The sequence below is a fragment of the Lithobates pipiens genome, unplaced genomic scaffold (assembly GCF_037356315.1).
Source record: "Lithobates pipiens isolate NorthernLeopardFrog02 unplaced genomic scaffold, aLitPip1_a1.2 Scaffold_28, whole genome shotgun sequence".
Taxonomy (NCBI): Eukaryota; Metazoa; Chordata; class Amphibia; order Anura; family Ranidae; genus Lithobates; species Lithobates pipiens.
The window spans coordinates 51,177,975-51,190,060 of NW_027507789.1; the positions used below are offsets into that span (position 1 = coordinate 51,177,975).

At 42.7% G+C, this 12,086-nt stretch overlaps 1 protein-coding gene across 2 annotated transcripts in view; it reads right to left on the reverse strand.

The window, feature by feature from the left end:
• Positions 1–246: 246 nt before the first annotated feature.
• ELMO2 (engulfment and cell motility 2) overlaps positions 247–12,086 on the reverse strand; it is a 133,608-nt gene continuing 121,768 nt past the window's right edge. For both annotated transcript variants that reach the window (XM_077459209.1, XM_077459208.1), the window contains 6 exons: positions 9,573–9,736; positions 8,312–8,424; positions 8,099–8,206; positions 5,774–5,856; positions 2,825–2,902; positions 247–1,202 (listed from right to left, as the gene is read on the reverse strand). In XM_077459209.1, the coding sequence (XP_077315335.1) occupies positions 1,002–1,202; positions 2,825–2,902; positions 5,774–5,856; positions 8,099–8,206; positions 8,312–8,424; positions 9,573–9,736 (747 nt within the window). In that variant the 3' untranslated portion in view covers positions 247–1,001. The remainder of the gene's footprint in view (positions 1,203–2,824; positions 2,903–5,773; positions 5,857–8,098; positions 8,207–8,311; positions 8,425–9,572; positions 9,737–12,086) is intronic.

Genomic DNA, 12,086 nt, shown 5'->3' on the forward strand with positions numbered 1-12,086 from the left:
GACAGAGGGTCAGGAGTCATGCAGTCTCATAGGACAGTCAGAGTAGAATGAAAACTCCTCCTACAAGCTTTAAACAAAGTCCCAAAACTGCTATATACTGTTGATGAGAAAAAGCATTTAGCAGTTTATATTTATTAAAATAATTGCATTTTCATGTTCTTTGTACTGTGGGAGACCAGATATAGTGAATGCAGGGTACTGGGTTTAGTAACACTTTCTAAATGACAAAATACAAACACGCGGAAATACACCAGCAGCTTGTTATTTATTAGTAATATTACATATTATTTTGGATGTCAGCCTCATGTACCTCATTTCTTTTACATTCATATGCCCCTTCCTAATCATCATTTACAAAGGGCAAGAGTACCGTATCACAGAGATTGCTGTGTATATATATTCTTCTTGTCTCCAACAATCCCTATACTGTAAACTGTTTTTAGATACGATAGTGAGACATTACATATTTTTTTGCACCTAGACAAAAATACCTCTCTGGTAACAAGAAACAAGAAAATTCATTGTGCTTTTGAGCAGAGCACCGTACACACTGTTGGAATGAAGAGCTGCACTCCATGTTTTGAGTGGATGGTGGCGTGCAGCACTCTGATTGGAAAAGCATTCTAAACATTAAGGCAAAAATAGATTTACTGATTTAAACCCTACAGGGCCATCGACAATAGTATATGCAGCCTCCGCCTGTACCTATGCAGTACCTATTGAAAAGGTAAACCTTTAAAATGAGCCAGGAGGAAGAGGGTGCCTAGCAGGCAAGAACTGAAACCCAGAAGCCCTTGCCGCTCTTGTACTAAAGAGCTACTGCAGGGGTCATCCACAGCAGCTCTGCTGAAGACAGCCAATGGATGTGTGGGGGGGCGATCATCTGGGTTACACAAGCCCCTCCCCATTCCAGGACAGACCTTGGTCCATTACACAGCTGATTAATGAGAGGTCTTTTCCCATGTTAGTGGGTGTGCATGTCCTCCATGTAGATCTCCAGATCAGCCATAGTGGTAGACAAAATCATAACTGCTGGGCTCTTTGGGGATGGGAGGAGGCACCTCGGGGATTGGAATGTTTTCCAGGTCCAGCAGACGTAACTTCATCTCCATGCTGAGCAGAGTGTCCATGTCACTGCGGGTTAGCTCGCTGCTCATTTCCCTCCCCAACAAAGCATTCACACCATCAATCCAGATGCAGTACTACAGCAAAGAAAAAACAGAAATACTCAAGTTATTGTTGCTCAGGGAAACGTACTGTCCACATTGTTAGTGCCGGTCCACACAGGGGCAACCTGACTTACAGCGCGACTTTGCAAGGCGATTTGGAGGCGACTTTAGAGCGACTTTGCGCAATTTACAACGCAACTTAAAGTTGCCTCCAGGACAGGCGACTTTCGCTGTGGCCAATCACAGAATAATCAGCTCTGTGGGAGGGAGGGGATTTCCTGGGTAAACATTAGAGCTGCATGATTCTGGCCAAAATGAGAATCACAATTTTTTTGCTTATAAGAAAAAGATCACAAATCTCTCACGATTCTCGCAACGTAAAATCTTTCACATTATACAAAAAAAAGGGCTAAATTTACTGGTTATTTTTTTTTTTTATTCATTCAAGTAATTTTCTCCCAAAAAATTGCATTTGGGGGTTCCAAGTCATTTTCTAGCAAAAAAAATGATTTTAACTTGAAACCAACAAATGTCAGAAAAAGGTTTAGTGTTTAAACATTTTTCACTTACACACAAAGTCTATTCCATTGACAAATTACAATGTTTATACTTAAAGTGGGGTGCCCCCTAAAAAAAAAAAAAAAAAAATTAAAAGTCAGCAGCTACAAATACGGCAGCTGCTGACTTTTAATAATCGGACACTTACCTGTCCCAGGGTCCAGCGATGCGGGGGGACGAAGCCCCCCCCTCGTTCCCCGCTCCGCTCGCAGCGCCGGCATTCTTACTGTGGGCACCCGGCTGTGGCTTCACAGCCAGGCACCCACTGCGCATGCGTGAGCGGCGCCGCGTGCCGTGATATGCCGCACAGTCATCTGGGACACGTGACAGGTCCCAGATGACTGTGCGGCGCTGAGGGGAAGTGATAACACCAGACCGGGCAATGAAGGAGGCAGACTACGAGGGACCCCCCCCTAGCAACAGGCATTTAGAGGTGAGTAAAAAAATGTATCCAATTATTTTTTTATGAATTTTAAGCAATTTTTTTTTTTTGGTGGCAACACCACTTTAAGTTCAACTGGGATAAAGAATGTGACTTCAGAAGATTGCAATAATCATTCTTGATGATTAATTGTGCTGCTCTAGTAAACATGGGAAGTACCTGGGTAAATTATTTTCTTTTTCCTGTAAAGTCGCTTCAATATAGATGGAGATCCGACTTGGGGGAAACTTCCATTGAAATCAATGGGTACAAGTTGCCTAGACGTCGCCTTTAAGTAGTACAGGAACCTTTTCTGAAGTCGGAGCAACTTCAGTAGTGTACATTAAGACGGCTCTCATTCACTTCAATGGAATTTCTTATGTCCAGCAACTTGGGGCGACTTGAGGTCTGACAAGTCGGATCCCAAGTCGCTGTAGTGTGAACCGGTACTTATAGTTGCACAGCAAAAAAAATCTCCTGTACAATAGGTCACATGAAAGACACTGAATGCACTGTACACAAACTGTTTTGCTCATCCATCATGCAATGAGCCTAGGCTTATAGTTACAGTATGTGATCAGCACTGGAAAGTGCCCTGAGCACCATTTTTTTCCCAGGAAAGGAAAAGGACATTTGATGTCATATTTTATTAAAAGCAGCAGAATGACATAATTACCTCATATTTATTTGGTGCAATAAAGTTTAGAGTCTCATCTGGGTCGTACAGTATGGAAAAGGCCAATTCCAAAACTTCCTAAAACAGAAAAGAGAATGGAGTTTGCAAAAGGAAGAGTAAACAGTCTTAGCAACAAGACAAGGCTGGATGCTACATGTGGGAGTTTTTTGGCCAGGCTTTGGAAGGTACGTAAATGGACTACACCACTGATGGCAAACCTTGGCACCCCACATGTTTTGGAACTACATTTGCCACGATGCTCATGCACGTGTAGTTGACCATCATGGGAAATGTAGTTCCAAAACATCTGTGGTGCCAAGGTCCGCCATAACTGGCCTACACCTATAGCAAGGGCATTATCCAATTTTAGTAATAACTGCAGTTCGTTTTTCTCTATAGGCACGGCTTACCTTCATAGGAATTTTTTTGGTAAAAGGTGAACTAACCCTTAAGGCCTCATGCATTTAATGCTCTAGAACAGTCATTCTCAACCAGGGTTCCGTGGAACCCTGGGGTTCCTCCAAAGGTTGCTAGGGTTTCCTTGAGCTGTGGTCGATGAACCACCTATTTGATGATGCCTACATCTTTAAGGGTGCCATTCTTAACACAACTTAAAGGGGGACATTCTTCATATTCACCACCAATATTAGGAGCATTGTTCCTATTGAGCCCTGATGATTTGGTTTTAGTAAGGGTTCCTCGACACATGAAAATTATTTTTTGGGGTTCCTCTAGGGTTAAAAGGTTGAGAAAGCATGCTCTAGAAGCCAGCAGTGATATTGCAGCAAAAATGCCTGACGCTTGGAAGGCTTCATGTACACTGGTAGCTCCTGACCACAGCTGCCAGAAAACACAAAATGTGTCATAAAAGAAAACCGTGATTTTACTTTTGGCCCACAGTCAAAACGTTCCTATCCTGAACACGATTCTCCCACTTTCAGGAGAGGGAGGTTTAACCTCACCTAAACAAGGCAGCTCCTAAACTCTGCAAAAAGTCTATGTGTACATTGACACATTGGCATTTATGGAGTTGCGTTTAGGAGCTTTGTAAAAACAAAACAAAAAAAAGAAAACATCAAAAGCTCCTGAAACTCAAGTTTAGGAAATGCCGGGAGCCAGAGCCATAGATAGGGGGGGTACCACTAGTCCTTCTGTAAGAGGCCCGGGCCAGCAGGGGGTGCCAGGCTGAAGGGTGAATCTGATGTGGGCAGGGAGGGTAATCAGTGCAGCGGGGGAGGGCAATTACTGGAACTAATCCTCTGCATGCTTCTCTCTGCGGCAGCTGAAAGCTGGCTCTGCCTCCTCTCCCTCCTATTGGTTTTCAGCTGCTGCAGAGAGAGCAATACAAAGGATTGGTTCCAGTAATTGCCCCCCCCCCCCCCTCGGCTACACCAATTAGCCTCCCTATGCACCATATGTTTCCCCCTGCTGCCCCATTCCCCGTGTGCCCCCTACAGTGTTTCCGGCTTCCCTCCTCTGCTACCCACCAGCAGCTGCAAGCACACAATAGGCTCTGTCAAGATTGAGAGTGGGGGAAGGGTCCGGCAAATAAGTCATATTTATCAGCCCCTTCTTATCCTGAATGAACACAATGCGTGAGTGGTCATTAATAACTGAATCATTGGCTGTATGGGGCTCTGTGTCAGGTCGTCTATATGGGACCCCATGGTTTCTAATAGAAGCCCTGCCAGGAGCAGCCAGTGTACAAGGAGCCTTAAAGTGGTTGTAAAGCCCCCCCAATACTTACTTGAGCCCCCTCTCAATCCAGCAATGTCAACGAGAGTTTTGCCTCTCCAGTGACTCACACTCCTGATTGGCCATTGGCTCCCAATGCTGTCAATCACAGCCAGTGAGCCAATCAGAGGACGGAGGGAGACAGGAAATAACTGCTTGCTGTGTGGGCACCTGGCAGGAGGGAGAAGCCAGGAGCGCCAGCATGGGACCCGAGAAGAGGAGGATCCGGGCTGCTCTATGCAAAACCATTACACAAAGCAGGTAAGTATAAAAAAAATGTATTTAAAAAAACAAGCCTTTAATATAGCTTTAATGCATCTAAAGCTTTTACAAGCTTTTAGGAGCTTTCACAGGCATTAAGCTCTTAAGTGTTAACTAATTTCATAATTTATTCTGGCCATCAAAATGAATTAATGCTCAAGCGTGCCTAGAGTTTAGGTACGTTTAGCAGCTTTTAGTAGCGTCAAGTGCCTTTTTCTACCCAAACTCTGCTGCTCCTGGACGCACTGTCAGTGTTTTTTTTTTCCTGTTTCTTAACTCTCCTGCTACTAAATACTGCTAAAAGCCGACGTGTGGACTCATAGGCTAAAATGGAGGGGCATTTATAGGTGAAGCAGCCAGATGCCCTAACAGCAGCTGTAGAAACATCCAGTGTGCTTGAGGCCTTAACCTAAAAATAATTTTTAATCTTTCTCGCAAGCACTGCTTCTCTCTTCATTAAGGCCTGGTTCACACTTATGCAATTTCAGATGGGTTGCACTGAATTGCATGACAATGGAAATAACATTGCTTTGAGTGGTGCCTGTTTAGATCAATGCATTGCAGTGCGATTTGGGAAAGGGTGCTGTGCTACTTTGGGTGCGATTTACAGTGTGACTTGGCACAACAAAATATGCAAACCACATCCACAATGCAACCCAAGTTGCACTACATAATCGCACAGCAAATCCTGGCAAAGTCACATTGCAATAGTGTGAACCGAGCCTAAAAGATACAATTAAGTTTGTGTTATTTTATCCTTTTGTTCCATACAGATTACGCACAGCAACTTTTGAAAATGCAAGACAGAAATGAAGGCACACAGCAAAGATAAAAAGTTATGAAAAAGTGGAATAAATTGTAATTATTAATAAGACGATGAAAACAGTTTTCATATATTTTGCAGACAGAGAGCAAACAAAAGGTGACTTGGGGGTCTGAGGAGTCTCCAGTGACCTTGTTCTGCTTCAGTGCACTCTTCTCCTTCATATGAGGACAGTCTTTTCCTGTAAGCACGGCCTTGATATCAGCAACAGGGACTAGAAGAAACACAGAAGGATTGATTGCATTATGGGAACATGTGGTTTTATTTAAATCTGAGCTTCAAACAAATCAGTAAATACATAGCTAAAACACTGTACATAAATGGAAATAGGTTTAGCTGCAAAAAAAGGTTTGCAATTCTGCTCAGCCACTTTAATGATCCAGACTACCTGCCAGATAGCACAGCCAGGCCTTAGTCCTTTTTCCACACTACATTGCATTTAAACATCACAACCTGGTCCAGGACCCAACTCAATCAGTAACTGGACAATTAAGGAAAGGCAGCACATTGATGAAGTCATTCCTATGGCCTTCCTCCATTGTGCTATGTTTGACTAGAAGCACTGTGTAAAGCATTGGAGCCTTGAGTGGCTCAGAGTGCAGACCCTCCTTCTCCTAGTGACCTAGTCTAATCTGAGAAAGGCATTACAGGGGACTGACATTTAAGTCATTGTAAAGGTAAATAAAAACAATAAAAACAATAAAAACACACAAACATGTCTATTATACTTTTAAACAGGAAACTCTATACGAACCTCCTGTTCTCGGGTCCCCCGCCGATGCACCTGGCCCCTTCTCTCTGTCCAGTGCAGGCGCAGGTCCATTGACACAGACAGCATTGTGTACATTTGCTGTCCCCTCAAAATAGCTCAACACACAGCCATTAATGTCTAAACCGCTGGCAACAAAAGTGAGTACATCCCTAAGTGAAAATGTCCAAATTGGGCCCAAAGTGTCAATATTTTGTGTGGCCACCATTATATTTTACAGCAATACCTTAACCCTCTTGGGCATGGAGTTCACCAGAGCTTCACAGGTTGCCACTAGAGTCCTCTTCTACTCCTCCATGATGACATCAAGGAGCTGGTGGAGGTTAGAGACCTTACGCTCCTCCACCTCCCATTTGAGGAATCTTCCACAGATGCTCAATAAAGGGGCTGGAGTTTGGGTCGTTATGCTGGAATACTGCCCTGCAGCCCAGTCTCCGAAGGGAGGGCATCATGCTTTGCTTCACTATGTCACAGTACATGTTGGCATTCATGGTTCCCTCAGTGAACTGTAGCCCCACAGTGCTGGCAGCACACATGCAGCCGAAGACTATGACACTCCCATCACCATGCTTGACACCATCTGAACCAAAAAAGTTTATCTTGGTCTCATCAGACCACAGGACATGGTTCCAGTAATCCATGTCCTTAGTCTGCTTCTCTTCAGCAAACTGTTTGCGGGCTTTCTTGCGCATAATCTTTAGAAGAGGCTTCCTTCTGGGACGACAGCCATGCAGACCAATTTTATACAGTGTGCGGCGTATGGTCTGAGCACTGACAGGCTGACCCCCCACCTGTTCAACCTCTGCAGCAATACTGGCAGCACTCATACGTCTATTTCCCAAATACAACCTCTGCATATGACACTGAGCATGTGCACTCAACTTCTTTGGTCGGCCATGGCGAGGCCTGTTCTGAGTGGAACCTGTCCTGTTAAAACGCTGTATGGTCTTGGCCCCCATGCTGCAGCTCAGTTACAGGGTCTTGGCAATCTTCTTATAGCCTAGGCCATCTTTATGTAAAGCAACATTTATTTTTTTCAGATTCTCAGAGCATTCTTTGCCAAGAGGTGCCAAATTGAACTTCCAGTGACCAGCATGAGAGAGTGAGAGCGATCACACCATATTTAACACACCTGCTCCCCATTCACACCTGAGACCTTGTAACACTAACGAGTCACGTGACACCATGGAGGGAAAATGGCTAATTGGGCCCAATTTGGACATTTTTTACTTAGGGGTTTATTCACTTTTGTTGCCAGCGGTTTAGACATTAATGGCTGTGTGAGTTATTTTGAGGGGACAGCAAATTTACACTATTATACAAGCTGTACACTCACTACTTTACATTGTAGCAAAGTGTCATTTCTTCAGTGTTGTTACATGAAAAGATATAATAAAATATTTACAAAAATGTAAGGGGTGTACTCACTTTTGTGAGATTTTATATATATATATATATATATATATATATATATATATATATATATATATATATATATACACATACATACATACACACACAGCTTGCTAATGTTCAAAGTGCTGGTTTGCTAATGTGCAGAGTGCAATAAACCAAAGTTACCAGATAAAAATGAATTGTTCATGGCTGATATCAGTTACCGCAATTGTATTTTGACCAATCCCAGAAAAAAGGACAGAAAGTATAAGGTCATATGTCAAATTCTTACTCTTCTCTTGCAGGGACTCGTATGGAACTTCTCCTTGTGCATTCTCCTCCAGGTCACCATAGTGCAAAACTTTGTGGTTAAGAGCCAGGCGGCAGAACCAAAACCTTTCTGCAAAACATGAAGCCATACCCATGGATTCAGGCGATTTAACACTGGGGTCCAATAATTCACATAAGATCTGAAGTCATACACTATGTTCCTAATCCGAATTACCTTGTCTTCTTCGATTGCCAATCTTACGGAAGCTGCTTCCTTCACACAGGCGGTTCAGCCGTTGCTGCTTAATTAATTCCAATATCTCAGGTTGAATTTTCTCACGCAATTCACTAAAAAAATAATTAAAGGCGTATCAAACAAAAACACACTGGAGCGTGAGTAATCCCACTGGACCAGCCAACAATGACCACAAATAGATGTATTTTTCATAACAATGTGACCATCAAGGTTAATGTCAATCAAAAAATGTATTTAAAAAGTCTACTCCTTATAGCATAAAAGTGCTCTCGCAAAAGTGCAAATAAAGTGCTTTACAGTATCATACAGCGTCCATCCTTCATCTGTGTTGCAAATAGTGCTTAAAAGTAGAAAACACTCCCTCAATTGGAACAGACTCACCGATTAGAAGTGATCTCTTACAACAATAAAAACATCAATAAGCACTTGCTTTTAAACATATGCATCACAGGGTTGTTTAATGGCAACAGACCTTGAGAAATGAAGCTATGCCAGAGACTGCTGGAAGATACTGCAGTACACACCACAAGATGGCTTCTTTTTTTGTTCAGCCACCAGGCTGATCCGATTCCCCCATCAAAGTGGATGGGTGAATCCTCCCTGCTGTGCTATTGTAGTATGACAGAGGCACTTGTTGCTGTCAGAATACATTGCTTAGTGGCTGCAGCTGGTTGGCTTCAACTGCTAATCCATGGAAAATCTTCAAACACGTTCCTTCGACAGACGTTGGTTAAACAAATCAACTACAGTCGAGTGGGGGCAGCCCACACACTGAATGAAACTGGTATGGTCCCTGCTGGACTGGCCAAATTTCGATCAGTGTATGTCCAGCTTAACTTTACTACCTAGTAACCCAAAGGCCTAAAACAAGCATGCACCCAGTTAAGTCTAAACTTAAACCCATCCCGTGACTTACTAAGCTATGCCAGATTCACAACTAAGGGAGAGCATAAGCGAGTTTGGACATGAGTCCATACCCACCCATAGCTATCCCGCCAGGAGGCTGACACTGCCAACAGCCAATCATAAATGGCGTAGGCATTTCCCATCATGCAGCAGCAGGTGTACATGCTCTTTGTATAAGTGTGGCTGCAGGGTAAGGAATGCCTCTGCCGATTATGATTGGCCATCCACAGTGAGACAGCTGGTGGGACAGCTCAGGCGGGTTCAGACTCATGTCCGAACTTCCCTGAGCTCATCCCTGGTCACTGTTTTATCATTATACCTCTAAGCTACATACACAATAGGTGGAGACTGAAAGTCATCCTGGCTCATCCTCTCAGACTGACGGAGCCTCAAGATTTCCGTGTAGCTCAGACCGCGTAGTTTGTTCTTCAGTTGCTCCAGAGAGTTTGGTCTGGAGGGCAAAGCACGGGTAATCTGCTCCCTTACCACCTGCATCACCTGAAATAAAAGAGCAAAAGTGGAGTCTGAATTAAACAGAGTTGATGTTGAATGGAGGAGGGTACAAGCAATGTCATGTTGTAACAGAATTATCGGCACATTATGAGCCCCTAAAGGCAAACCTACTATTTTGTACTGCATGGCTATATGATGAAAACATATGGGAATAAATAGAAAACAAAAATAATTGGACCTGCCAATTTCCCCGCATTCAATTCACATGACATGTGATTGTGACCGGTTCTCAATGGAGCCGGTTCACACATGTCCGAGACGGCCGCTGTTTGGATTGAAAAAGGGCTGTGTTTGGATTTGGTTCAGGTGCGATTTCAGGCAAAAATTCAGACATGTATAGCACCTGAACCAGTGAACAGACATGTACCGCGCCCCAGGCACGAACTTGTGGCTGCACATGATCAAGACGAAAAAGCAGTTCCAAGTTTATACAACTTCTATCATCAACTCCTGGAATATATCGCTACAACTGGGCTGAAAATGGACTCAAACATTCCCTCAACTACAAGTGGATAGTTAAGATACGTTAGTTAAAATTGATGCTCTCCTCTTTTTTTGTTTGGCTGAGTGCCTGTGGCTGGGATATTTCAACAGTCTGTACTGAGCAGACCCTTGAGACCCAACATCATTTTCAGACATTTATGAAGACTAGGTAAATGTTCCTTCTAATTGCAAACATGGCCCTTCATTTGCTCCACATATTTTGCTTCTTTATCCTTTAAAAAGGCGTTTTTCTTTTTTTATACTTATTACTGTTTATGTTTTATGGACAGTGGTATAATATGAACCATTGGTCATTTATTTTTATTTTTTTGCCTTTGTGGGAAATTCTATGGTGATCTGTGTGTCTCAACAGTTTGAGCCTCTTTGGAAATGCAATGACTTTAGTGATCTATGGTCTTGTAAGTTTATGGTCACCATCCAAAATGTTTCTTTTTATTTTTACTTTATGTATATGTTCTATACATAACATATACACTTATATCATAGATTTAACCACTGTGATATATCCCTCTGATGAAGATTTGTGTCAAGAATTGAAACATGTTGGGGTGTTTACATACATGCATACGTCTAGGCAGGGGCGGACTGATCATTTGGCTACTCGGGTACTGCCCGAGGGCCCCGGGCCACTAGGGGGCCCCATCAGGGTTGCCAGCCTCAGTAAAACCAGGGACAGTATGTAAAAATCTGTGTTTTTTTTTTTTTTTACATCTGTCTCTGAAAAGTGCCTTACCGAGAACCTTTTGGTCTAAAAATCCTGAGATTATAGCTGCCCCACCTCTCCAGTACCTTCTCAGCCAATAGAAACATGTCTGTGTATACTGTGTGTACATGTATGTGTATACTGTGTGATTGTATACTATGTGTGTATACTGTGTGGCCCCATAATCTCTGATTGCCTGGGGGGCCCATAATCTCCTATTGCCCGGGGGCCCCATGAGTTGTCAGTCCGCCCCTGCATATAGGCGTTTCATGGTGGTTTAAATACATGACTATGGACCTATTTACGCTATGTTTTTATGATTATTATATGAACTTTTTTTAAGAGTTGTAATAAACATTGATGTTTTATACTATTTTAGCTTCAACATGTTTTGGTGCCTTAAAAATCACAATATTTGCATTTTTTATCTCTTAATTATTCAAATTGTGGGATGTGGCACTAATTTTAACTAGATAGGTCAACTTATTGATACAGGTTCTTGTTACTCTTTTAAAAGCCTTACTTCTGTCCTGAGGAATAAATCAAAGTCGAAATGATGCTCTGATGTTTCCACCACTATTACACGGATCATACCTGATGGGCCTCAGCTCCTACTTCTGTTGTTTTAACTGTGGACACTCAGACACATATCTGTTCCAAGCCTTCTGGCTATGTCCCAAGATCAAACAATTTTGGATCTTAGTAGTACACTACACCATTTTACACCTTGTAAATGATATACCTTTAACCCTATACTGGGCAGTTTTCAGGATAATTTGGAAATTTTCCTGGAGTCAAGATCTCCGAAGGTAGCAAACAATCGCTCACCATTATATCTCTCAAGGCAAAGAAAGAAATGGATTTATTCAGACCCCCTTCTGCTATCTCTTTGCTTAAAGCTAAACTGTTTTATGTATTTTATATAGAATGGGTGGACACACAACAATCATTAGCACAATGGTATAAAACCAGACTACTAGACAATGATCCCCCCCAAACTGAGACCCCCACTTTCTATCTAAATGACACCCTGCAATTTATTAACCAAGGTCTTCCTCCATATACTGCCAGGTATAAAAGACTGACCGCCACCCACCTAATGTCCAATATTTAACGTTTAACACTGGA